The sequence below is a fragment of the Zootoca vivipara genome, chromosome 11 (assembly GCF_965207765.1).
Source record: "Zootoca vivipara chromosome 11, rZooViv2.hap1.1, whole genome shotgun sequence".
NCBI classification, from domain to species: Eukaryota; Metazoa; Chordata; class Lepidosauria; order Squamata; family Lacertidae; genus Zootoca; species Zootoca vivipara.
In genome coordinates, this window is record NC_142594.1 from 15,263,514 (window position 1) to 15,290,141 (window position 26,628).

At 47.5% G+C, this 26,628-nt stretch overlaps 1 protein-coding gene across 2 annotated transcripts in view; it reads right to left on the minus strand.

The window, feature by feature from the left end:
• Positions 1 to 469: 469 nt before the first annotated feature.
• Positions 470 to 26,628, minus strand: part of TGFBR2 (transforming growth factor beta receptor 2) — a 77,362-nt gene continuing 51,203 nt past the window's right edge. For both annotated transcript variants that reach the window (XM_035130371.3, XM_088654241.1), the window contains exons 4-7: positions 24,461 to 25,266; positions 23,459 to 23,600; positions 4,105 to 4,232; positions 470 to 3,103 (exon numbers count right to left, since the gene is read on the minus strand). In XM_035130371.3, the coding sequence (XP_034986262.2) occupies positions 2,924 to 3,103; positions 4,105 to 4,232; positions 23,459 to 23,600; positions 24,461 to 25,266 (1,256 nt within the window). In that variant the 3' untranslated portion in view covers positions 470 to 2,923. The remainder of the gene's footprint in view (positions 3,104 to 4,104; positions 4,233 to 23,458; positions 23,601 to 24,460; positions 25,267 to 26,628) is intronic.

Here is a 26,628-nt window from a genome sequence, read left to right on the forward strand (position 1 = left end):
TTTGGGGGGGGGCAAAGAGAAACAGCAACTCACCAAAGGATCGCTGGGGGGGAAACAGCCTCGGCTTGTAAACTCCGTCTTCCATTCTCCAGCAATGGAGAAACCTCCAAACCTCGCAGATCGGCCAGTAGATCGCGATCGACCTGTTGGACATCCCTGGCATAGTGCTTTATTATTATTATTTTAAAAAGCTGTGCAAGTTATTTAGAACTTCAGCAATCCTTGCCGATGATTAACCCAGCCAAACCTCTTAATCACAGAGGCTGTAATGTGCAGAGCATGGGTATGAAATGATTCCGGAACAGAACACAGAAAAAGGATACTAGTCTCTTCATGGGGACTGCTGGAGAGAAATCTGATAACCCCAGTCCACCTGATGATCACTCCCCCTCTGAAAACAAACTTACAAGTGTTTTTTTTTTAAGTTTCTTTACGGATAAGGGCCTTTTTAAACAAAACCATAACCTCATTTAATCTAAAACGTTTTATTTATACAAAAATACAGTAAGTGCTCGAGACGCTCGAATAAACAAGGTTATATATGTTCACATTCCTATTTTCATACAGTGAAAGCGTTCCGTGGAAGAATGGGCGGGGGAGAATCCCTTTACATGTAAAAATAGTACAAAAGAAAGTTAAAAGAGTTGCCAGGAGCTACTGGACGCTCTCTTAGTGTTTGCCGCTGCATGAGAAATACCAGGCACAACGCACACAGCGGAGACCCAGGGGCAAGTCTACGCTGCAAATTTAAACCAGTACTGAATCAGTTTGAGCCTTGTCTCAGCAAGTGACGTTCTGGGACAAACTTGCCTCTGAACCTGGGAACTAGCCTACAGCCATGAGGACTAGTAGGCTATTCATAGCCTTTTATCTCATGTGTTTGCCTAACCTTCTTCTGAAACCATCTTAAAGTAAGCTTTCGCAATGATCAGTTCAGGAACTCTGGGAACGTACTCCAACCCGGAGCTGTGGTTATGGAGGAAGGCCTGAAAGTTATGCCAGTTCTGAAACTAGTGGTTTAGATCTGTAATGCAGATGGCACCCTAACTTTCCAGTTTGTGGGGCAAAGCTCCTGCTTTTCCTTTCCTAGCGTAGCAGTGTTCCAGACGCTGCCCTGGGAAACCCCACTAGAGGTCACTCGACCCCACATCTGCTTAGGAACACGATCCCAGTATAAACCCGTCTTTCCAGTAGCTCCACAGTTCAGTACATAGCCTGTTGCTATTAAACCTCGACTCCGTTTTAATTATTGAGCTCCTGCCCCACTTAATGCTTAAATATTTCTTTAAAAATTAATATAAAAGCAGATGCAAAAAGCTTTTAAAAATAAATATTTCCCCCCATAAATTTATAATTCCTATGTGAATATACTTCTCTCTCCCCCCCCCCATTTCCCTATTATTGGATACACAAAGTTCCTAGAGAGAAAGAAAAAAATGTATGTGTGACCTGTATGATAAAAGCATTGCACTTGAAATACACCTTTTGTTTCTGGAGCAAATTCCTGTTAGAAAACAGCATCAAGGCACAGAAGGTGCCTGAGGCCAACTACAAAGGGCCTCGAAACCACGACGAGCCACACAATTTGAGCAGCTCTGATGATCTCGTATGAAAATACTGACGGTCAAAATTCCGTCATTTAAAAATTCCTCGCGAGGCCAGCTCCAAAGCTAAATATTTTGGAAGACTAAAAGAATGTAAGTCGTGCCTGTGGGGATCAGTTTAGGAATGTGCTCTTATTTGCCAGAGTTCTGGATGGCTACAGGCAGGGGGTTGCTCACAATGGCGAGTTAAGGAGGTCCGAATGCGCTGCACGTCTCCAGAGCATGGCAAATCTTTTTCCACGGCATCGCAGACACCCAGGCACTCGGGGGGAAAGGCGCCCACGTGCTGTGCCTCCTTTTGCGCCGGGCACGAAATCAAATGTGAACTTAAGGGCTCAAGAAACGAGACATGATGTTACCAATCCCAGAAAAGGAAGGAGGGGAGAAGTCTACTTTATGTCAGAATGCACGGCAAATGCAAAACATCTGTTTCGATTATAATTGGGCCCTGCCTGATTTCAGAGAGCGGGGCTGGGAAGGGGTTGGGGAACCTGCCCTCTCCCCAAAGCAGGCTGCTAACGTGAATGGCAAAGTTCAAAGAAAGGGACGGGCAGAGGAATTAATGGTCTTTTGTGCAGGCATGGAAGTTGAGTGGGTGGGGACAACGTTCCAAATTCAAGGAGAAGGGTGGGGGAGGAGAATCAGACCAGTAGGATCCACTGAATCAACGCATTATAAACATACAAGAACCAGCTGAACAACCATTGCATAGTTACATGTTAAAAGAGGCACTAATATGGTACAAACCTTTTCCCGCACCCCTCAACTGCAGAAATATAAAAGGCATGCAGCTATCGTTTTTAAGGCTCCGGTGGGATGAAAAAGGCACTTTTTCTGCCAGCATCACAGCAGGCGTCCTGCATACGATTCCTGGTAGGATTTTCCTATCTATACTTAGTTTCCTGGAAGACTCTTTGCAGAGATTTGCTGAGTGTGTGTGTGTGTGTGTGTGTGTGTGTGTGTGTGTGTGTGTTCTTATACATACCTCTCTCTCTCTCTATCTACATACATACATAAAGTTTCTCTTTGATAGTCATCTACAGGCATTGATAAAGTGCAAACCTTCTTGGCATTTTGTACAGTCTCATGTTTTCTCAGGAAGCAACGGCGCCGTTCCTCCTATGACACGGCGAAGGACGCCACTTTGCCCCTCTCTGGAGCTGCTGGATGGAGGGAGGGGCGGGAACCTCAGTGACACAGGAAGTGCATCCGAGACGAATCGCCTCTTCCTGTTCCACTCTTGTGCACATGGAACACAAAAGCAGCCTCTCTCTTTCTCTCTCTTTGGTTTCATGGAAGTTTTGTCTTGTAGCAGGCTGTTACTTGGCACTGTTCACAGAGCTCTCTTCGGGGATCTTTTCTTCCGAACTGCTTCTTCCGGAGAGCGTGTCCTGGTACTCGAAATCGTTGAACCGCTCAGCTACGCACTGCGCAGTGAGCCGGGCCTCGGGGTCGTGGTCCCAACACTCGACAAGCGTCTCGCAAACCTTCTGGATGCCCTGAAATGCGCAGCGAAAACAGTGAACACATTTTAAAATGTGAGCTTCCTTCCACTCATGCTACTTAAACCATTGTTAATACCACAATTATTCCAGAATGAGAATCCCACTGTTGGGGCCCTATCCTCTAATCAAAGGGTTAATCCCAGCCTCGTTAAGACTGGATGTACTGCTGGCCTTAATGACAAGAGCACTTGTATAGTTGCTTGCCTCCGGCTCAGACATATTAATTCATTAACAGGAACGGCAACGCTATCTGGCCTTTTATTTCAATGGAACGGAAGATGTAGCAAAAACCAAGAAAGAGAATGGTTCTCGCCTTGGTGATGTGATAAGCAACATTAGAACCGGGTTAGAATGAAATCTAACATCCTCCTTTCATGTGGTTTCTTTAAAAAAAAGAAGAAAAAGCTTCACAACATTCTGCGTTAACTGCATAATTTAATGGTTGATGTTGACCAATGTCAACAGCACAACCGATATTGGAAATATTAATTTTCTTGGTAATTTTCAAATTAAGGACATTAAAGCTAAGCTAAATATTGAAAGCATTAACTTGAAATCAGTAGCGCAGCAAATTTCATTCAGGAGGAGGAACGCTCTGCAAAATCTATTTCAGAATTTCGTTTAATGAATAATGGGCGCATACACAAAAAGGCAACTGTGGAGGAAGAAGATGGATATGGAATTGCTGCTACAGCAGATGCAAAAAAGTCCTGTGGGGTTTGAAGCTTTGCAAAAAGTACCAAGAGTCTTAAGGGACAATAAGCAAATACCAAAGATCAATTCACAGTGTAATTTTGACATACCCAGTCACTAGACTGACCGGATTACCCCTGGGGGTCACAGGTTGCCTAAATACGCCCTGCATTCTAAAGTAGTTAAGTCTTACCTTGACAGTAAAGCTCAATGAGGAAATGCAAAGGGGGAGGAGGAGATATCACCAGGAGATACAGCCAATACAGGCCAATATGCCAGGCAAGAAGGACCCGCTCTCTTACCTGATGGTTGAGCCATGAGCTAGGAATCTCTGGCCGTCCCCTGTCCCTCAACACGTTATCTTTCATGCTTTCCACACAAGGATGCTCCCGCACTTTAGAACCAAACGGCGGCTCGTAGTCTTTCACCTCTGTCAAGAGAAGGAAAGGAAACAGACAACGACATTTAGGCTTGAAGGCCAAGATTCTGGTAGAGCCAAGTTTTGTTCTCCTTGACATAAGTGGAATCTGCCGGCTTCTTACACTTTGCCATCTGCCCAGCACCACAGAAACACAGGAATGTAGCTCTCTATTTCCTCTAGTCCTATTTCCTTCACTTCCAAGATCTGCCTAGCTGCCTTTTAGTAATATCTACCTAAGAGATAATGATGGACCTGAGGGGCTTCACCTCCAGTTCGAAACTGAGTCTGACTAGCCAAAGGTTCTGTCAATCAATATTTCAGCAAGGCACATCCAGGACAGGTAAGCAACCAGGGATCAAGTCTTGTTTCTGTTTGCTGGGGGATGAGAACTGATTGTGGTAATTAGAAACAACAAATAAAACTAAAATCGGAAAACCAAACGAGCCAAGGCAAAACTCACAGGATCCTGACAAGATTGAAGTCCCAACTATCTATAACTAAGGCCCAGCCCAAAATTGGAGGTCTAGCAGTACTTCAGGTAAATGCTAAAGCTGGGTATTTATTTTATTTTTTTGAGATTTTGCCAAGAAGCAGGGGTCCCACAGCTGTGGAACAGATTGAGGACAAAGAGAGGGACTGGGGTGGCAGCCTGCATGTGCCCAGGCATGTTTTAATTTTGTTATTCAGGGTGCTGTGTACTTTAAGTGGGAAAGTGCTACCATCAGATCTACTTTTATTTAAAAACTACGTTAACCACTCAAAGAGAAGCAATTACAGTTGATTTCCATACAATGTACGAATTGTTGTGCTTTCTTTGTAATGTATGTAGAATTTACTCGCAATGAATCTCTTGCACTGGATCCAAGAGATTGGTCTTTCCTGCTGCTTCCCCCACCCCACCGCATGCCCCCCGAGTAAGCACTGGGGGGAGTTGGGAAAACAATACTACTAAGAAATGTGGCTAAGCTGTACAGTCATACCTCGGTTTACAATCACTGCGGTTTGCGATAGATTGGTTTGCGACCACCACGGACCTGGAAATGCTTACATCCGGGTTCCGCGGCACACGGACGTGCAGAAGCGCTCTATCGGAGCTTCGTGCACACGCAGAAGAGGCGCTCCATTTACGACCTGCTTGGGGAGCGACTGGCTCCTCGGAACCAATTGAGGTCGTAAACGGAGGTACCACTGTAATGACAACCAAGGCTGCAACCCTGAAGTAATTTGTACAGTACTAGCAAAGTCCTACTAGCCCTGCATTCAAAGTAACTAACATTATTGTGTTGGTGGTTTTACTGGTTGCTAACACTTCTATAGGACCCAGGTGGTGCTGTGGTTAAACCACTGAGCCTAGGGCTTGCTGATCAGAAGGTCGGCGGTTCGAATCCCTGTGACAGGGTGAGCTCCCGTTGCTTGGTCCCAGCTCCTGCCAACCTAGCAGTTCGAAAGCACAACAAAGTGCAAGTAGATAAATAGGTACCGCTCTGGCAGGAAGGTAAACGGCGTTTTCGTGCGCTGCTCTGGTTTGCCAGAAGTGGCTTTGTCATGCTGGCCACATGACCTGGAAGCTATACGCCGGCTCCCTCAGCCAATAATGCGAGATGAGTGGCGCTACCCCAGACTCGTCCGTGACTGGAACCTAATGGTCAGGGGCCCCTTTACCTTTACCTAACACTTCTATAACCCCCATTTCAAGTACCTTCTTGGGTTACAGAACTGCGGGTTGTTTCGTTTTGTTTTTAAATCAACTTATTACAGGTTGAGCTAAATTTTAAATGGTGGGAAACAACTGTATTCCGATATACCGCTTCAAATTTTGTCAACACGAAACACCTGCAATTTCCCGAGCTGGCAATGTTGCAAATGGGGATGTTTTATGGAGACGCTAATATGGAAATGAGAGAAAGCTCCCGGTAAGATTCCACTAGATTTCCAGAAGTGGCTTTTGCGTCACACAAAAACGTGGACATGAACAGGTAAGGAGACATGAAGAAGATGGAATAAAGTGCTATCTGCATGCAAGGTCTTTGCCTCCACAACTGAGCCACAGCCCTTCCTTAGCTACAGCTACAGCAAATATGACAAAACAGATATCAGTAGCATTAAGCACGACTAATGTAGCACATGAAAACACCCCACAAAACATGGCCACACTGATAGCCTGGTTAGATTAGAAACCTATTTTAGGTCTGCTTTATTTTCAGGGTTGCTTTCTGTAAGCACCACAGCTAAATCCTTTCCGGTCGACCAGTAAACTGAAGTAAAATACTTAGGGCAGTGTTTCCCAACTGGTGGTCCGCGGACCCCCAGGGGTCCGCGAGCTATGCGAGAGGGGTCCGCAAGACTGGGACTCTGGCGAGGCAAGATGGCGGCGCGGAGCTCCTAAACTCGACGAACGTGCTAGCGCCGCCAAATCAGCCCCCAAACAAGCAGAAAGCCGAACCCTTCCCCCGCGAGTCTACCCGCCCGGCCGCCTGCGCCCGCTGCCTGAGGCTCCCGCGTCTGCAGGGGGGCGTAGTCAGCCCCCTGCACCAGCCCCTCCCCGTCGCCGCATCATACCCCTCTGCCAGCCAATAGGGCTTGGGGGGCGGAGTCCAGCTGCGGCGGGAGAATCTTTCCAGCTTCCTGCTGGACTTCCGGCGAGGCATTATTGGCGCGCGCCGCGGCGCCACCGAGCTCCTGAGGGCAGGCAGCGTGTTCGCGCTGCCCGAAGGGCTCCTGAGCCACTGAGACCGCCGCCGCCGCGTGCATTCTTGGCCAAGTGAGTTGCGACAGATTTATACCTCATTGATTTCAATGGGCCTTAAGCATGAGTTGGATTGGGATAGCTGATTGTGAGGGTCCTTTATTCTACGGCTACTGCTTTAGTTTAGTATCTGAACAGTACAAGCTAAAACATGGTAATTTAATGAAATTAGGGGGCCTTTCACACCTCTTTCCTATATTGCCTTACTCCCTATAACAGGGACAAGTAAATAAGTATATTTCTCATTAATATCAGTTCTGTATATGTTCAAGTCATGAGTCCATCCATATTAGCCTGCAGATTTTTCTCTAAAAGTCTGCAGGAAAATTCACATTTAAACATGAATTTTTTTAAAGGGCCTTTCTCTCAAAATGCACATTTTAAATGTTATTTGCTGTCCAAATACAGTATGCATTTCAAGTACATGTTGTTGATGTATTTATTTTTTTGGTGGTGTTTGAGCCAAGAGCAGTATTGAAAGATTTGGGAACTAAACAAGCCAGTGGTTAAATTGGAACTGTACATTATTTCAATACTTGCATTTCAAAACAAGACCAGTGCAGGCTAAATCCTGTGTTTTTGACAGAATTACAAGCCTGGTAGATGAAGGGAATGCTGTGGATATAGCCTATCTTGATTTCAGCAAGGCCTTTGACAAGGTGCCTCATGATATTCTGGTAAAATGTGGTCTAGAACTGAAAATTAAAACTAACTGTATACTGATGGAGTACTCTGTTGTAACTAAAAAGACTCTTAATTTGGCTCTCTCTTTTTAATTTTAGGATTAGGAATTAATGGGGGTCCTTGTCACAATAGCGGCTCGATGAGGGGTCCTCGAGAAAATTTTGTTGGGAACCCCTGACTTAGGGGCCCTCAGACAAAGCGATTGTCCCACTGTGGCTTCTGTCAGAACTGGCACCTGTGATTTCTGCACCTTTGCATGAGAAAGTATAGATTGGGTTCTATTCCAATGGACACCGTACAATCACCGAACACACAATTTGCTGCTGAGCACTGATAGCCTACATGCATATCAGGCAGGCTGGGCGAGATAATTCTTCGCTATCTATTTTTGACATGAAAGGATGAGGGACAAAACTGAAGCGCAGACAAAAAACAGACACAAACCATATTTCCTGGAGCCAGCCTAAGGAAGCAAGTGTGACTCGAAGCACAATAAAGGGCATTTTTAAAAGTGCCAAGCTTACTTCTGACAAACGGAGGAAGCTAATAACTTTGTTAAAACAACAACAACAACCCCTTGCATATGGTTGCTACTTCTGTGTAACTCCTATTCAGAAGTCAACAAGGCATATCTAACTGGGGGGCAGAATAGCAATTGATGTGCTTTATTTTCTTTTAGTGGAAGACAGTTCATTTTAAAAGCATCGCGTTTTAGGAATATAATTGGAATTGTGGAAATACAGTGGCCATGCTTCCTTCTCAAGCCTTCTCCATAATTTTAATTAAGTGTCGAAACTAAAATTGACATACATTGGCTTTTTCTTCTTTTGTCGTTTCCACAAAGGTTTGCTGTGCGTATTCCTGATTAAAATCACACGTATCTCAAGCTATGGTAGACAATACAGGCAGGTAGCTCCTCCTTCTCCACAGAAATCTGACCCAATGTTTCATACAGGCAATAACAAACTGACCACAGATTTATGCTCCAACACCAGAAGCTTTTAAAATGAAGTGCAGAACTTAGTGCTTTTCAAAAATATCGAGCCCCAAAACTCCAGAGCTCTTTGCCGTAATCAGCTGTGTACCATTTTTCTGTACATTTTACGCTTTAACCAAAAGCATTGTTTCAGTCAAGCCAGCAAATCTTTCAGGCAGTGCAATATTACTTAGAGCAGCTCAAGGAACAGAGGCCATTTTGAAAGGTATTTTCCAGATTATTCCCTGGTAACCTTGCTAATATTCTGGCTGATGTCATATGCTGGCAACAAAGGGACTTGAAAATAAGCAGCTCTTATGAGGGCCTGTCAGATCACTTAGCTCTCCCCGTGCCTTTCTTTCTCACAGTATCCATGTCGGCTGCTAGGGCAAAATGCTTGGATGGAAATTATATTTCTCACAAAGCGTAACATCTGGTACACAGCTGTTGTGCTGACTGAAATGCCAAGCTAAAAGGGTAGTGGAGCAGTTCGAACTTCCCCCAAAGCAGAGTTGCCGAGTTTCTAAATGTGACTTCTAAATTATACGCCGGGAAAACATCAAGTAAACTATACCCGTGTTTCCCACACAGCAGCTCCTCAGCATTTACTCCAGCAAGTAACAGAGCGCCCTTCTTCTTAGGCTGATTCTTCACCTTCAGCGACACTGCTATTTATAGCATCAGCATACAGATTAAACTCCATGTGTGTTTTCTGTTTAAAGTCAACACTAGCTATGAAGGGCTGGGATACTCCAAAAACCTGCATTCGGCAAATCTTCACTTCGCCTCCCAGGCTTTGCAAAGGAATGTACCGTACCTGCACCATTTCACAATTTCATTCCCTGCCCAAATACAGATCCCCTTTGCTGCATGGCGTTTAACGCACCATCTAAAAAGTGATACTGCTTCACTAACCAAACACATTGCTAATCTTGTTGCTTTTTCTTTCTTCTCCCACAAAAAACCACCCCCCACCCCCGCCGCCTTTTATGAACACTCCCAAGGGTCAGTTTACGGATTTGCAGGGTAAGGGGATAGGGATAGGCCAGGTGCAAGGGTTTGAGTCATTGCAGGGGAAAGTGTCAAGTGTCCTGGGTTAGCAGGCTTAAGGGCTGCGGTGACAAAATGGAGGCCAGTGGAGGATGAATGGCTCAACTGGGTGAACATATTTGGAGTCCAAGATGCTATTGGGATTACACCTGTATTATGAGGCCACACTTGGAATACTGCGTCCAGTTCTGGGCACCACAATTTAAGAAGGATGTTTACAAGCTGTGCAGGGGAGGGCAACCAAGATGATAAAGGATCTGGAAACCAAGCCTTATGAGGAGCGGTTGAAGGAGCTGGGTAGTATGTGTGAGGGACAGGGGATATCGCGAAGTCCCTCCCCTCCTGAGTTCAAGCCCATCCCCGAGCACAGGGTAAAGCAGAGAGAGTTCCGATTCCAGTGGGGAAGCAGGAAGTCGTGTCCGAGGCTCAGGCAAGGTAGAGGAGCCAGGGTACCAGGTGGGACAGGAAGGGGCAAATAAGGGGGGGAGACCCATCCCCCCAACTCCGGAATTACGCAGAAAGAGGAGGGGAAAGAGGATGGGTCTGCCAAAGCTTTTGTGTTGGAGAAAGACGCGCCAAAAGCCATTCGGAGGTTCTGAACCCGACTGAACACATAGCTCCGTGTATATAGCAATGACTTCAGCACTGTAAATACGCAGCACCAATAAAAGAATAAAATGCAGAGCTGTGTAGAGTCGTTACTCTGAAGTAGCCCGCTCCGGCCACTGTGACAGCAACCTCCGAATCTTTTTTTGGGCTACTTTGGAGTTGCCGGGATGAGTGCGTCAGAGGCGGAGAAATGGCGGCAGATCGCGGAGAAAGCCCAACAGGACCTGCAGCAACTGGCGCTGCAGGCACAGGGGGAATTAAAGGCAGCTAAAGAAGAAACCAAGAAGGTCCAGGAGGACCGGCTACAACTTGCGGAACAGGTGAGAGCGCTTCAGGAAAAAGAGCAGCAATTAAGGGCGGTGGCGGTAGAGCTCCAAAACAAGCTGGATGCCGAGAAAAACAAGGCGGGAGGGGCCCCCCAACTCCAAGTGCTGCCAGGAAGGAGAGCGGGGACCCTAGTAAGCAAGTTCAATGGAGACCCGAGGGAATATCATGGCTTTGAGACTGAGATTGTGTATGCTCTTGAGCTGCACCATGATGAGTTCCCTGATGATGAGCACAGGGTAGCGTTTATTGTGGAACACCTTACAGGGGCAGCCAGGGAGTGGCTAAGACCGTTAATAGCGACAAAAAATCCTTGCATGAAGAATGTCAAACTATTTCTAGAGGCTTTAAAAACTATGTATGCGTCCGATAGTCATATGGACCAGACCAAGGAGGAACTGCATAATTTAAGGCAAAGAACAATGACAGTTCGCGAATATTGGGCGAGATTCACCATGCTAGTGCACAGACTGGGGTGGGAACTGCACTCGCCTCCGATGGAAGCGGCGTTCTACCTGGGGTTGAATGAGGATGTGAAAGATGAGCTCTCGAGAGGTCCAAAGCCCAGTAATATGGATCAGCTGAGCAAAGCGGCTCTGGCGGTGGGGGTGAGACAGGAATCCCGGTGGAACGACAAGCAAGCAACGCGCGCAAAGCGGGCTTGGTTCCCACGGTCGCAGGAGAAGCCACTCCCCCAACAACCCTTCCAAGCCACGCCTGGGACCAGCCAGGACCAGGAACCCATGCAAATTGATAGCGCGCGCGGGGGGGGGCTTTTCAAACCCCAGCGGCGCCAAGACGCAAGGAGGGAAGGGGCGGGAATTGCTTTCTCTGCAACTCCCCCCAGCATCTCGTCAGAGACTGCCCACATCGCAGAGAGTGGCAAGGAAAGGCAGGAACGGTTGTGCCCTCCCCCACTGACGCAGCACCACAGCAGGGAAACGGGAAAGCCTGGTTGCAGGAGACAAGGGGCAGCAGCCAGGCGCAGTCAGCAGACAACAGCCCCAGCCCGCCCACCCGCACAGCGAGGAGCAGAGCCAGCCCACCCCTCCCAGAGCAGGAGTGGTTCTAGAAGTGACGCTAACGCTCCCAAATGGCTATCCCCTGACAGTCCTCGCCTTAATTGACAGTGGTGCATCTGCCAACTTCTTCTCGAGAAACTTTGCAGAAGAGCACCAAATACAGCTTCTGCAGCTGGACTTTCCCTTGCACGTAGCCACCATTGACGGCAGGGAGCTGCTGGGAGGGGCCATCACTCATCAAACCCCCCCCCATGAGAATGACGGTGGGAAGGCACTCTGAGACACTGGCATTCAACGTCACCACCATCTCAGACCCCCCCCCCATCGTCTTGGGCATGTGCTGGCTGGCGCGCCACGACCCCTCCATCAGTTGGCACCAGAGATGCATCACGTTTGGGTCGGACTTTTGTCTGGAACATTGCATGCAGCACCAACCAGGGGAGGGGCCTCCAATAGCCACGGTGGCCACCATGCACGTCAAAGGGGGTGAGGCGATACCCAAGCCGTACTGGGACCTGCAGGAGGTCTTCAGCGAAGCGGAGTCCGACCACCTACCCCCACACAGGCCTTTCGACTGCCAGATCAACCTGGTGCCAGGGGCAACTATACCCCCAGCCAAGCTGTACGCCATGTCAGATCAGGAACTGGAGGATCTGCGCGCTTTTATCAACAAGAACCTCAAGCGGGGGTTCATCAGAGAAAGCAAGGCAGCAGGGGGCAGCCCGGTCTTCTGGGTGGACAAGAAAGACACGCAACAGCGCCGTCTTGTGGTGGATTTCAGACGACTGAATTCAGTGACAGAGCCAGTGGCTTTCCCCATGCCCAGAGTGGATGATCTCCTGACAGCGGCACGCAGGGGCAAGATTTTCACCAAGCTAGACCTAAGGGGGGCGTACAACTTGATCAGGATCCGGGAAGGCGATGAATGGAAAACCACGATGTTCACGCCTCTGGGCTCTTTTGAATATCTGGTGATGCCCTTCGGGTTGCAAGGGGGCTCAGCATGCTTCCAGGCCTTCATGCACCACGTCCTGGGGTCCCTCCTCTTCAAGAACTGCTTGGTCTTCCTAGATGACATCCTTATCTATTCCAATGACCCAGTGCAGCATGTGAAGGATGTCAGGGAGGTGTTGCAGCGCCTGAAGGAGAACCACCTGTATGTGAAGCTGGAGAAGTGCAAGTTTCACACCAAAGAGGTGGACTTCCTAGGCTACAAGCTGTCAGACAAGGGGCTGGCGATGGACAAGGACAAGGTGCAGGCCATCCTGGACTGGCACAGCCCCAGGACGCGCAAAGATGCCCAACGCCTACTAGGCTTCGCTAACTTCTACAGGAAGTTCATCAAGAACTTCTCTCGTGTCACGGCTCCTATCACCGACTGCCTGAGAGGCAAGCAGAAGTTCCGGTGGACACCGGAGGCGCAAGCAGCGTTCGAAAGCCTCAAAAGGGTGTTCGCTTCAGACCAGCACCTGTTCCACGTGGTGCAGGATGCGCCCCTACGCCTGGAGACAGATGCTTCAGACAAGGCTTTGGGAGCGATTCTGTTGCAACTGGACGCCAACAGAGAGTGGAGACCCTGTGCCTTCTTCTCCAGGAAGCTGACCCAGCCAGAACGCAACTACACAGTGTTTGATAGGGAACTTCTCGCGATCCACGCTGCGTTCCAGCACTGGCGACACTTCCTGGTGGGCGCCAAGCACCCCATCCAGGTGTGCACAGACCACAAGAACCTGGAGTTCTGGAGAACTGCCAGGGTGCTCAACCAGCGGCAGATACGGTGGGCAGAGTTCTTCTCGAACTTCAACTTCTCCATCCACTACATCCCGGGGGAGCAGAATGTCAGGGCGGATGCCCTCTCCCGCAAGCCAGAGTACATGGAGGAGGAGTTGCCACCAGCACCCAGGCACATTTTCCCCCCATCAGCATGGTCCTGCGGAGCAGCAGTGGTGAGCGAGGCAGAACTCACAGCACTGACAGCAGCTGATGAAATTGCCACCCGCATCTTCAGAGAACTGAGAGGGGGGAGGGAGCAGGCAAAAGACTTCACAGACCGCAGGGGGCTGCTTTTCTACAAGGGTGCACTGTACCTGCCCACCACCCAGCTTAGACGTAAGGTCCTCAAGCAGATGCACGACAACCCAACGGCGGGTCATTTTGGAAGGGACAAAACCGCTCACCTAGTCATGAGACACTTCTGGTGGCCAGGGGTGCGGGAAGATGTCAGAGACTATGTACGGGGCTGTGACACCTGCCAACGAGCAAAGGTGGTCAGAGCAGCACCAGCAGGGTTGCTGGAGCCATTAGCCACCCCGCACAGGCCGTGGGAAGTAGTGTCAATGGACTTCATCACAGACCTGCCGTCGTCCAGGGGCAAGACCGCAGTGTTGGTGGTGGTGGACCTTATGTCCAAAATGTGCCATTTTATACCGTGTGCCAGGGCGGTCTCTGCAGAAGAGACAGCCAAACTGTTTGTTGACCACGTATTCAGATTGCATGGATTACCTTTAAGGGTTATTTCGGATAGAGGCCGCCAATTTGTTTCCAGGTTCTGGAGGCGGCTCATGAACCTCTTGCAGGTGGAAGTTAGCTTGTCGACGGCTCGGCACCCGCAGACCAATGGACAGGCAGAGAGGGTCAACGCCATTCTGCAGCAGTACCTGAGATGCTACGTCAGCCAGAGGCAAACGGACTGGGTGGATCGCCTGCCACTGGCAGAATTTGCCTACAACAATGCGGTGCACGTCTCCACAGGGGTGTCGCCCTTTAAGGCCAACTACGGGCGCGACCTCAGATCTTTCCCGGAGAGGGAGGGGGAGGAGGAGGAGGAGGGCCCGCAGGCAGAGGATTGGGCAGAGGAGCTGGAGACGGTGCACCAGCAGCTCAGAGAACACTTGGAGAGGGCCAAGGAAGCGTACAAAAAGGGGGCAGATCACCACAGGCGACCGGGGGAGGTCATCAGGGTGGGGGACAAGGTTTGGTTGTCCTCGGAGGGCCTTCCCACCAGAGGGAGGTGCAAGAAGCTGGCACCCAGAAGGTTGGGCCCTTTCACGGTCACGCAGCAGGTAAACCCGGTGGCATACAGGCTGGCACTGCCAGAGGACATGAGGGTGCATCCAGTGTTTCATAGATCGCTGCTGTCGCCGTACAGGGAAAGCAGCAGGCTCCGAGGCAGCGAACAAACCCCCGAGGGAGGGGGGGAGAGGGAAGGCAGGGAGCAACTCAATGAGGCCACGGCCATCCTTGATTCACGGAGAGGGGTGGGGGGCCTGGAGTACCTCATGGCATGGGAGGATGCTCCACCGTCACAGAATGAATGGGTCCCAGCCACTCAGATACAGGAGGAATTCCTGGTAGAAGAATTTCACGCCCTCTTTCCCCACAGACCCAAGCCCTGGCACATGGAAAGGGAGGGGGAGGGGGAGGAAGCACGGGAGAGCAGTTCACCATGGCGCTGGGAAGCGGAGTTTGAGGAACCAGAGGACGAGGTATGGGCGTCACCGAGATCCACCCAGTCAGAGGAAGAAGCAGATTGGCAGAACATTTTTACCCCCACCAGCTCTGACGCCACGGACTTTTTAGGATTCCCGTCCTCCCAGGCGGAAGGGGGGGGCTCGCAGGACTGGGGGGAGGTGTTCACACCAACGGGCTCGGAAAGTACTGAGTTCTTAGGCTTCCAGTCGTCACCGACACCTGGGGGGGACCTGGGGAGGGGAGAAGGAGAGCTTGGGAGGGGGGTGGATGTGAGGGACAGGGGATATCGCGAAGTCCCTCCCCTCCTGAGTTCAAGCCCATCCCCGAGCACAGGGGAAAGCAGAGAGAGTTCCGATTCCAGTGGGGAAGCAGGAAGTCGTGTCCGAGGCTCAGGCAAGGTAGAGGAGCCAGGGTACCAGGTGGGACAGGAAGGGGCAAATAAGGGGGGGAGACCCATCCCCCCAACTCCGGAATTACGCAGAAAGAGGAGGGGAAAGAGGATGGGTCTGCCAAAGTTTTTGTGTTGGAGAAAGACGCGCCAAAAGCCATTCGGAGGTTCTGAACCCGACTGAACACATAGCTCCGTGTATATAGCAATGACTTCAGCACTGTAAATACGCAGCACCAATAAAAGAATAAAATGCAGAGCTGTGTAGAGTCGTTACTCTGAAGTAGCCCGCTCCGGCCACTGTGACAGCATGTTTAGCCTGGAAAAGAAGAAACTGAGAGGAGATATGATAACCATCTTCAAGTATCTCAAGGGTTGTCACATGAAAGAAGGAACACACTTGTTTTCCCCTGCTCTGGAGGGTAGGACTTGAACCAATGGCTTCAAGTTACAAGAAAGGAGATTCCAACTAAACATCAAGAAGAACTTTCTGATGCTAAGAGCTGTTCGACAGTGGAACGGCCTCCCTCGGGAGGTTGTGGACTCTCCTTCCTTGGAAGCTTTTAAGCAGAGGTTGGATGGCCACCTCTGTCATGGATGCTTTAGTTGAGATTCCTGCATTGCAAGGGGTTGAACTAGATGACCCTTTTGGGGTCCCTTACAACTCCACAATTCTATGATCTTCTATCCACTGCTCAAAATACACAAACCAGGCAGCCCTGCACAGCTATTGTTTCAGGCATGGGTACTATTGGGAGTGTCTGGATAGACAGACCCTACTCAGATATCATATGCTCCCAGAAGTCCAGGTTATACATGGGATACTACTGATTTTCTGAAGAAACTACCAATTCATGGACAATCTTCAAGAAAACACCATACTAGCTACCATAGATATTTGAGGCCCTTTATACCAACATCCCAAACAAAGATGGGCTACAATCTATGAGGGATATTACTGCTAGATGTGGAGCTTCAGCCCATCTAGATACCAAACTCTGTACTCACCAACAATCAGCTTGGGGGGAGAACATGCATCTTCAAATTAAAGGCACAGCCATGGGCAGTCACATGGCTCCACAAACGCCAACACAGTCATGGCTGACTTGCAACACTTTCTTAGCTTCTGTCCCTAACAAGCCTCCTAGGTCTAAGATACATAGATGGCATTGTTATAACCTGAATTTGTGGACAAGAGACACTTGAGCAGTTCCACCAGGACTTCAATAACTTTCATCCCACCATAAGCCTGAGCCTAGACCAGTCCATGCAAGAGGTTCACTTTCTGGACACAACAGGAAGCCATCTGACCACAATGTATATTTATGTGCTTTCAGCTTCTACCCAGAACACACCACAAAATCCATTGCCTATAAGTCAATCCTTGAAACACACTTGTATCTGTTGAGACTTACAACTTAGGAATTCAAAACAGAGGCTCACAGCTTGGAGAATTTAAGACAGAACCCCGTCTTAAGAATTTATGTCAGACACTCCTCAGGCTACAATATCAACCCAACAAAGTGCCATAGCAGAACAAAGGGCAGAATAGTACTGAGGAATAATCTACTAAAGAACAGAAGTAGAAAATAAAATGATAGAACGCTTCTTGCTGCCATTTATAGCTCCCAGCTGAAACCACTCCAACCATCAATGATCTACAGCCCACATTGGACAATGATGCTTCCCTCTCTCACTGGCCTTAAATGGTAGGGCTTGTTCCTTCTTATAGAACACCCCCTGCCCCAAAACAACAATAACTCCAAACCCTAACACAACTACTCACTAGCAACAACAGGCCCCCCCATAACAGAGGTTTGGACACAGGGCCCAGCCCCCTGTGGCAGATTCAGATGGCAACTCTGTTCCCATGTCTACTACAGCAACACTATACCTTTTTATTATTATTACAGGGCCTAAATATTTAATCTGCAACATCTGTGTTCAGTTACCTGCTCCTTTTCTCGGTGTGATATATGCTATCATCTGCCAACAATGCCCTTTTGCATTCTACACAGGACAAGGAAGGCCGTCTCTATGCAAGAATACATACATGGGTCCAAATCTGGCATCAGAAATAGCAATACAGTGGTACCTCTGGTTGTGAACAGGATCCGTTCCAGAGCTCTGGTCACATCCCAAGGAATTTGCAACCAGAGGTGCTGCTTCTGCGCATGCGTGCGGCATGGGTTTGCCATGTTACTCTGGGTTTGCCATATACCAGGCATCCCCAAACTGTGGCCCTCCAGATGTTTTGGCCTACAACTCCCATGATCCCTAGCTAACAGGACCAGTGGTCAGGGATGATGGGGAATGTAGTCCAAAACATCTGGAGGGCCGAAGTTTGGGGGTGCCTGCCATATACGTATCCCGAAGGATACATAACCGGAGGTGAATGCAACTAGAGGTACCACTGTATTCCAAATCGCATGGGGAAACACTACAACCTCACAAGAAGCTATTGGCTTGGTTCGCACATCACAAGAAGCCAAACGATGGCTTACCAGGACCATGTTAATGCTCCTGGAGAAGGGCTAACACATATTTTGATCCTCCCTAGCCTTTTTAACTCGAACCTGTAACTAAAGCCAAGACTGGCTTTGCATGTTGTCTGAGCAACAGATCTTGGTTAAGTTGTCTCTCTTCCTTAACAGTGTTAGAAACTTCAATATGAAAGCTGGGAGCTAAATGGCACCTTAAACCTAGGTTATGGGCACAACAATGGAATGTCTAGGCGCGCTTTTTTTTTATAACATAAATGCAAAGCTGAAAATGAATGAACTGCAACTAAGCTATTATGTTCTTTTTTCTTAAGCGGGTCTCTTCTCCAGTCTTCAAAGAGTAGCTGGAAGTAGGGAGGCAGAAAAAGGTCCTCCTTTCCTTCCACTCTGCAGTTTTAATCTGAAACCTTGGGCTCAGTAATGCACCCAGAGCTCAGAAACTGCTCACGCTAATGAAATTCCCTGTCGCAAAATGCGCCTAGAACAAGAGGAGCTTTGAACACTGTTCATAGCCATGATCTGTAACCAATAAGAAACTCTGGCTTAGTGTCATGGGTAAGCACAGTCTCTGTAAGTGACTTTAGCATTGCCTTCCTGGGGCAAAGGAATTTCAAAGGGAAACCGCAACATGCTTAAGTGACAATACAAGGGGTTTGATGAAGTCTCTTGTGGACTGAAGCAAGGCAAAGGATTTTTAACACATTATGTGTAATCATTGGCTTATCAATGCCAGGATACCTGCGTTAACAACTGTTTTGTGAATTACCGCAGATAATTAGGTACTTATGACTGTATATAGCTTTTGGCATTTTGTTTCCCTCTGACCTCATTGATAACATTCCCCCTCCCTCCCACCGGTTTCCTCAAGCCATGCGTACGCATTCCTGTAACACAAGGATAACACTCATGCTTCAAAGGAAGTGGACTATAATCTCGAAAGTTTATGCCATAATAAACGTGCCACAAAAGGAGCCACAAGGCACTTCATTACTTTTGCTGCAAGAGACTAACTATGCTATCCTTCTAGGGAAAGACATCTTCTACAAACATTATAGCCTAGAAGAAATACGTTTCCTGAGATTCTGCCACATGAACTGTTCCATACATATATCCCATCAAAAAAGTGAACTGTCAGTCTATTTATACCTGCATACTTTCCTGTCTTACTGTAGGTGCATAATGTTTCACAGTTTGTATGTTTACAGTTGTTATAATTTTAAATTGTTACTATTCTACCATTACAATTAAGGTGTTGGTACTAGAATGGGGACCCAGGTGGCGCTGTGGGTTAAACCACTGAGCCTAGAGCTTGCTGATCAGAAGGTCAGTGGTTCGAATCCCTGTGACGGGGTGAGCTCCCGTTGCTCGGTCCCAGCTCCTGCCAACCTAGCAGTTCGAAAGCACGTCAAAGTGCAAGAAGATAAATAGGAACCGTTACAGCGGGAAGGTAAACGGTGTTTCCGTGTGCTGCTCTGGTTCGCCAGAAGTGGTTTTGTCATGCTGGCCACATGACCTGGAAGCTATACGCCGGCTCCCTCGACCAATAATGTGAGATGAGCGCGCAACCCCAGAGTCAGTCACGACTGGACCTAATGGTCAGGGGTCCCTTTACCTTTACCTTTACTAGAATAGAGAGCCCTATATCGCTTGGGACCCAAGTACAGTGGTTCCTTGACTTACGAAGTACTCAACTTACGAAATTTTGAGTTACGAATTTTTAAAAAAGGCCACACGCTTATGTTTTTTTTGACATCCGAAAGGAAAACCGTTGCGGTTTAGATGGGGTTTTCTCGACTTACGAATTTTAGATGCGGTTTACTCGACCTACGAATTTTTTTGTTTCCAATGCATTCCTATGGGAAACCGCTTTTTTCGACTTACAATCTTTTCGACCTACGAATGTGCATTCGAAACGGATTAAATTCGTAAGTCGAGGGACCACTGTACCTAAAAAGACCATGACTCTCCATAGCATCCATCTCAGGTCTTGTGATTGGCAGGGGAAGCCCTGCTGGTGGTGTCTCTGGGTGGCTGTTGCCCAACAGGCATGGGCCAATGACGGTGCCTTCTTAGTGGTAGCTCCCTGTTTGTGAAATGCCTTCCCTGGTGAAGTGTGCTTGCCTCCCTTCATCATTACAGCCCAGAAGAAATTTAAAACACATTCCTTCCTACCCAGGCATTTCCATTACATTTTTAATTGCTTTATTTTAACTTCTTTGAGTGTTTGCTGCTCTGAGCATCTCTGGGAGGAAGGGTGAGCTAGACATGTAATAAAAATAAATACATAAGATCGCAGAGAACAGCTGCACTTTGCACCTTTTTGGGGAAATCCACACTGCTTTATCTCAAGAAGTGTATCTGAAGAAGTGTGCATGCACACGAAAGCTCATACCAAAATATAAACTTAGTTGGTCTTTAAGGTGCTACTGAAGGAATTTTTTTATTTTGCTTTATCTCATTTAGCAAAGCTGCTCTAGTTTTATTTCTCATATGGGTATAATATCAATCATCATAATAGCTTATTTTGGCTGGCTGGCAAGGTTATTTTATCAGTAATGTGCAATTCCGTGATTATTAATTTTCCAGCACTCCCCTGTTTGGCCCAGGTTTTGCACTCTCGTTTGCTGCAACGTGGTGTCTTATCATCTGCAATGAATCCTTTTTTCCTGTTTTTTAGAAACTTTTTTTCCTCTTTTTTTAGGAGGGAAATTTATAAGGGACTTAGATAAAGTAGCACAGTTCCCCCCCCAAAAAAAAAATTCTTTCCAGACAAAAGCCTGATTATTTTAATTTCAGGCAGCTCTGCGACTTCCTGAGTGGAGCGCTGCTGGGAGAGTGCTTGTCTTTCCCTAGGCCAGGGGTTCCCAACAAAATTTTCTCGAGGACCCCTCATCGAGCCGCTATTGTGACAAGGACCCCCATTAATTCCTAATCCTAAAATTAAAAAGTGAGAGCCAAATTAAGAGTCTTTTTAGTTACAACAGAGTACTCCATCAGTATACAGTTAGTTTTAATTTTCAGTTCTAGACCACATTTTACCAGCTTCTTTACAAGAATATCATGGGGCACCTTGTCAAAGGCCTTGCTGAAATCAAGATAGGCTATATCCACAGCATTCCCTTCATCTACCAGGCTTGTAATTCTGTCAAAAACACAGGATTTAGCCTGCCCTGGTCTTGTTTTGAAATGCAAGTATTGAAATAATGTACAGTTCCAATTTAACCACTGGCTTGTTTAGTTCCCAAATCTTTCAATACTGCTCTTGGCTCAAACACCACCAAAAAAATAAATACATCAACAACATGTACTTGAAATGCATACTGTATTTGGACAGCAAATAACATTTAAAATGTGCATTTTGAGAGAAAGGCCCTTTAAAAAAATTCATGTTTAAATGTGAATTTTCCTGCAGACTTTTAGAGAAAAATCTGCAGGCTAATATGGATGGACTCATGACTTGAACATATACAGAACTGATATTAATGAGAAATATACTTATTTACTTGTCCCTGTTATAGGGAGTAAGGCAATATAGGAAAGAGGTGTGAAAGGCCCCCTAATTTCATTAAATTACCAAGTTTTAACTTGTACTGCTCAGATACTAAACTAAAGCAGTAGCCGTAGAATAAAGGACCCTCACAATCAGCTATCCCAATCCAACTCATGCTTAAGGCCCATTGAAATCAATGAGGTATAAATCGCAACTCACTTGGCCAAGAATGCACGCGGCGGCGGCGGTCTCAGCGGCTCAGGAGCCCTTCGGGCAGCGCGAACACGCTGGCTGCCCTCAGGAGCTCGGTGCCGCCGCGGCGCGCGCCAATAATGCCTCGCCGGAAGTCCAACAAGAAGCTGGAAAGATTCTCCCGCCGCAGCTGGACTCCGCCCCCTGAGCCCTATTGGCTGGCAGAGGGGTATGATGCGGCGACGGGGAGGGGCTGGTGCAGGGGGCTGACTACACCCCCCTGCAGACGCGGGAGTCCCAGGCAGCGGGCGCAGGCAGCGGGCGCTGGCGGCCGGCGGCCGGGCGGGCGGTGGGCAGGTGGGCTCGCAGGGGAAGGGTTCGGCTCCCACGCAGCAGCGGCTGCGGTTTGCGTGGCTTTCTGCTTGTTTGGGGGCTGATTTGGCGGCGCTAGCACGTTCGTCGAGTTTAGGAGCTCCGCGCCGCCATCTTGCCTCGCCAGAGTCCCAGTCTTGCGGACCCCTCTCGCATAGCTCGCGGACCCCTGGGGGTCCGCGGACCACCAGTTGGGAAACACTGCCCTAGGCATTATTCCAGAGTCCTCAAACAGTCATCAGGCATCAGCAAGGATGAAAGAGTTTTCCTCAACAAACATCCATGCTTTAAAAGGAACATTCTGTGGAATGATGCAAGCCAAAACGCTAAGGAAGGAAAGCAATAATAATGGTGATGAAAAGTATCTTACCAGTTTTTCTGTTTCCTCATGAAACGTTTTTTTAAAAAAAACAATACACAAAGCAGCAGCAGCGGCAAAGGTCAAACCAGAAACTCAGAAACGACCTTTGGAAGACCTAAAAGTGTGTCACAATCTGAAGAATTTAAAAACATACCTTCCTCCCAGCCCTGCCAGCATGGAACACCTGTGCTCAGAGACCTGTACGGGTTACTGATTTGCAACTGGGCCAAGTTCAGAGGGCTACTAACAGCATATAAAGCCCTCAGCAGCTTGGAACCAGTTGACTTGTGAAACAGTCTGATTCCATATATGCCTACTTGACTACTTCACTCCAGGAAACTGGCAGTGTTACAGATGACACATGACGATTAAAATAAAATAACAACAATACAGCCATACCTTGGAAGTCGAAAATGAACCTGTTCTGGAAGTCCGTTTGACTTCCAAAACGTTCGGAAACCAAATTGTGGGTTCTGATTGGCTGCAAGAAGCTCCTGCAGCCAATCGAAGCTGCGTCAGATGTTCGGCTTCCAAAGAACGTTTGCAAACCGGAACACTCACTTCCGGGTTTCGATCGTTTGGGGAGCCAAAACGTTCGAGAACTAGGCTGCTCGAAAACCAAGGTATGACTGTAATGATGATAATGATTGTTATTGTTATATTTATACCCCACCCATCTGGCTGGGCGGCTTACTTGTTCAGCAGTTTTAAGGAATCTTTTTTTTAACATAAAACAAAAAACAACACTTTGGAATCCCTGCCTACTGATACTCTTTTCAGTGCTTCCTAAAAACATTTAGGTTTTAGGAAGTGGTGCTCAGTGGTTCTAGAAATGGTTTGGAATGATGATACAGATCTAGCCCAGGATGACAGATCACCTGTGTGAATCACACACTACTACTCCAGCTTTCTTGAAAGAAAAGGGAAGGGCCCATGTTAAATAAATTAACAGTATTTTTGGGGGTGGGGAGGATTCCTACAACCTTTAGAGCTAAGCAGCATGTAAAAACATAAAAATACAACTCCACAAGGGATCACATGAAACATACCTCCGACACTGTTGCAGCGAGATGTCATTTCCCACAGAACCAAAGCCATGGAATATACGTCAGTTTGTTTGAAGGACTCGACGTTATCCAAGTTCATTCTGGATTCCAGGACTTCGGGAGCCATGTACCTTGCTGTGCCAACCTGTCAGCATTCACAAAAATGGTTACAAAATTATTTTTGGTGGAGTAACCTGTTTGACTGTGCACGTTGAGCTTTCTGTGCTTGTTTTTTTATTATTATTAAAAAATATTATTATTTTCTTTTAAAAAATGGCAGCAGCAAGTTTCGAACATTCCATTGCAACTACAAAATCCAGGTTGTAACTGTGCACATGAAGAGGCAGTGCAAAGCAGACAGGAGAATCTGAGATCGCAAGGTTTCACCACTACCCCCAATGGTATTTCAACGTCTTGTAAACACAAGTAGTTGACAGCCATTCATAAATGGAAAAGAAGAGTAGAGAGTCACATTTTGTGGGGACTATTAGGGTACGGGGCAAAACCTATCCCTGCATCCTGAAAACTGAGACTTTGCTGACAAAGATCATGCACTGCAGGGGGTTGGACTAGATGGCCCCTGGGGTTCCTTCCAACTCTATGAATCTATGCAGGGGAGAAGGATGTGCGTCCCCTGCAATGACTAATTGTCCAAACCCTGCCCTCCAAACACATTCAAGCCATCACAGTACAGTGGTACCTTGGAAGTCCGTTCGACTTCCAAAACGTTCAGGAACCAAATTGCAGCTTCTGATTGGCTGCAGGAAGCTCCCGAAGCCAATCGGAAACTGCAGAAGTCTCATCGGACGTTCAGGTTCCAAATAACGTTTGAAAACCGGAACAATCACTTCGAGTTTCTAATCGTTCGGGAGCCAAAACATTAGACTCCCAAGGCATTTGAAAACCAAGGTACGACTGCAGTGGACATTTTGCCAAGCCCTGTTTTAAATCCTCCAGCTTTGGCTCCTTCCTTGCTTCCCCCCTCTGCCCTGTCGTACGGCTCACCTGCCCACTGTTAGCCAGGTCATCTACGGAGAGGGTGGGATCCAGCCGCAGTGATAGCCCAAAGTCACAGAGGCAGCAGGTCAAATCGTTCTTCACCAGGATATTGGAGCTCTTGAGGTCTCTGTGGACAATGGGCGTCTTGGGTCGGCCACAAGGTGTGTGATCGCTGTGAAGATGGGCGATCCCTCGGGCCAAAGACCCGCCCAGTTTCCAGAGGTCCTCCCAGCTAATGATGTGCTTTATAAGGTACTCCTGCAAATTCCCCCTCGAGTGGAAGGCAGTGATCAGCCAGTACTGTTTGCCTACATCCGTCTTGCGCTCCTCGGCTGTGAGGAACTGCAAGATATTTTCGTGCTTCAGGTTTATGTCGGAGAAGATGTCTTTCTCTGTCTTCCAGGAGACGTACTCTTCGTAGGAGAAGATCTTGACCGCCACGGTTTCAAACTGCTCCGATGTGTTTTGTTTCAGTTTAGCCTTGTAGACTTCAGCGAAGCGCCCTTTCCCCACGAGGGTGTCCAGCTCAATGGGCAGGAGCTCGGTATTGTGGTTGATGTTATTGGCGCAAGTAGAGCTGATGTCAGAGCAATCGTCGTCCATCATGATGGCGCAAACATCGCTGCAGTCTTTATGCTTCCTGGACTTCACGTTCTTCTCCCATGCGTTGTTAAGCTTCCTCCTCCTCTGGATACGGTAGCAGTAAAATATAAGGATCACGGCTTTGGCAATCACCAGCAGCGGGACGAGGCTTATCAGCGCAACTTTGGAAATCACATTGTTCACGTCTTCCTCTGGTATTTCAGTGATATCTGGTAGAATGAGATAAATAATATTGCTGAAGCTGCTATGGCAATGGAGGCATTTTACTGTAAGGTGAATTCACGTTAATACTGTAGTTCACTTCAACCTACAACCGGAATCTGCAAAAACTTCGCCATTCTACAAACCCCAAACTGTTTCTCAAGCATCATTCAACTGTGCCACTCAAATCCCACTAAATACATACCGAATGGACTCCTTTGGCAAAAAAAAACCCCCCCAAAAAACACCAGTTCAGGCAATGCTGAACTGCTACTTTTTCTCCTCTATTTGGGTAAAAATAGATTTGGGCAAAACAAAGTGGAGGGCAATTCTTGCTTACTTGCAAATTTGGTGTGCTTACACTAACATATATGCAGAATGGGGGGGGGGGGTCCTGGGCCAATTTCTGACTGCAGCAAGCCCGGTGAAAAGTGATTCTAGCCAGAACCTGTACAGAGATTGCAATTCCTTGTCGCTGTCGGTATGTGACAGTATCTAGAAAAAGAGGAAGCTGTCACAGAAAGGCTTTGTTTCGTAAGCCCCTTTAAAAAATAATTTAAAAAAGCTTTAAGAAGTTTAGTCTAGACTAAAGGATGTGTCATCATTATTCTTGTGACCAAGTTAGTTTAGCAAAGCAAGATGTATACTTTGAGATTATTGTGTGTGTGTGTGTGTGTGTGTGTGTGTGTGTGTGTGTGTGTGAAAACTCTCAACAGCTGAAAGTCTAGTCTGAGTAAGAGGCACAATGGAACTTTCAACCACAGTGGAATGAGCGGCTTGTGTCATCACACACTTGCGTTTTCTATCTAGCAATTCAGTTCACAGTAGAAATTTCAACTATTTTGAGGGTGGGGGAGCCCAAATGCTTGGGGGAATACCGCGGAGGCATTCGCCAATTTCATTCTATTAAAATATTAAACTTTTTTTCCCCAAATAAAATGGTATCAAGTCATGAGAGGAGATGCTGAAACAAATCCACTCACTTTTTAAAAGCTTTTTTAAAGAAAAAAACAAGTCAGCAGTTTCCCACAAGATGACATAAGTTAAGGAAGTGAAAGAAAATTAATGAAGATTCAAACTAGGGCTGAACTACATGTTACATGTAAAAAACAAACAAACCACAGCCTGGCACACCCCCTTTTTTTGTACAAGAAAAACTGCTTGGAGAATGGCCAAAAAAGGAAAGGCTTAACACTTCCCCCTCTTGCTGGAATTGTCTGAAATTAAAGAAAGATTTGCAGTCCCTGGGATGATGGGTTCAGCATGGACACTTACTGGGGGGTGGGGGTGGTTCCTGGCCTATTTAATGTCACCCAAAATGTATGACTACTCAACATTTAGTGGCCTAGCGAAAATATCCATCCACTTTA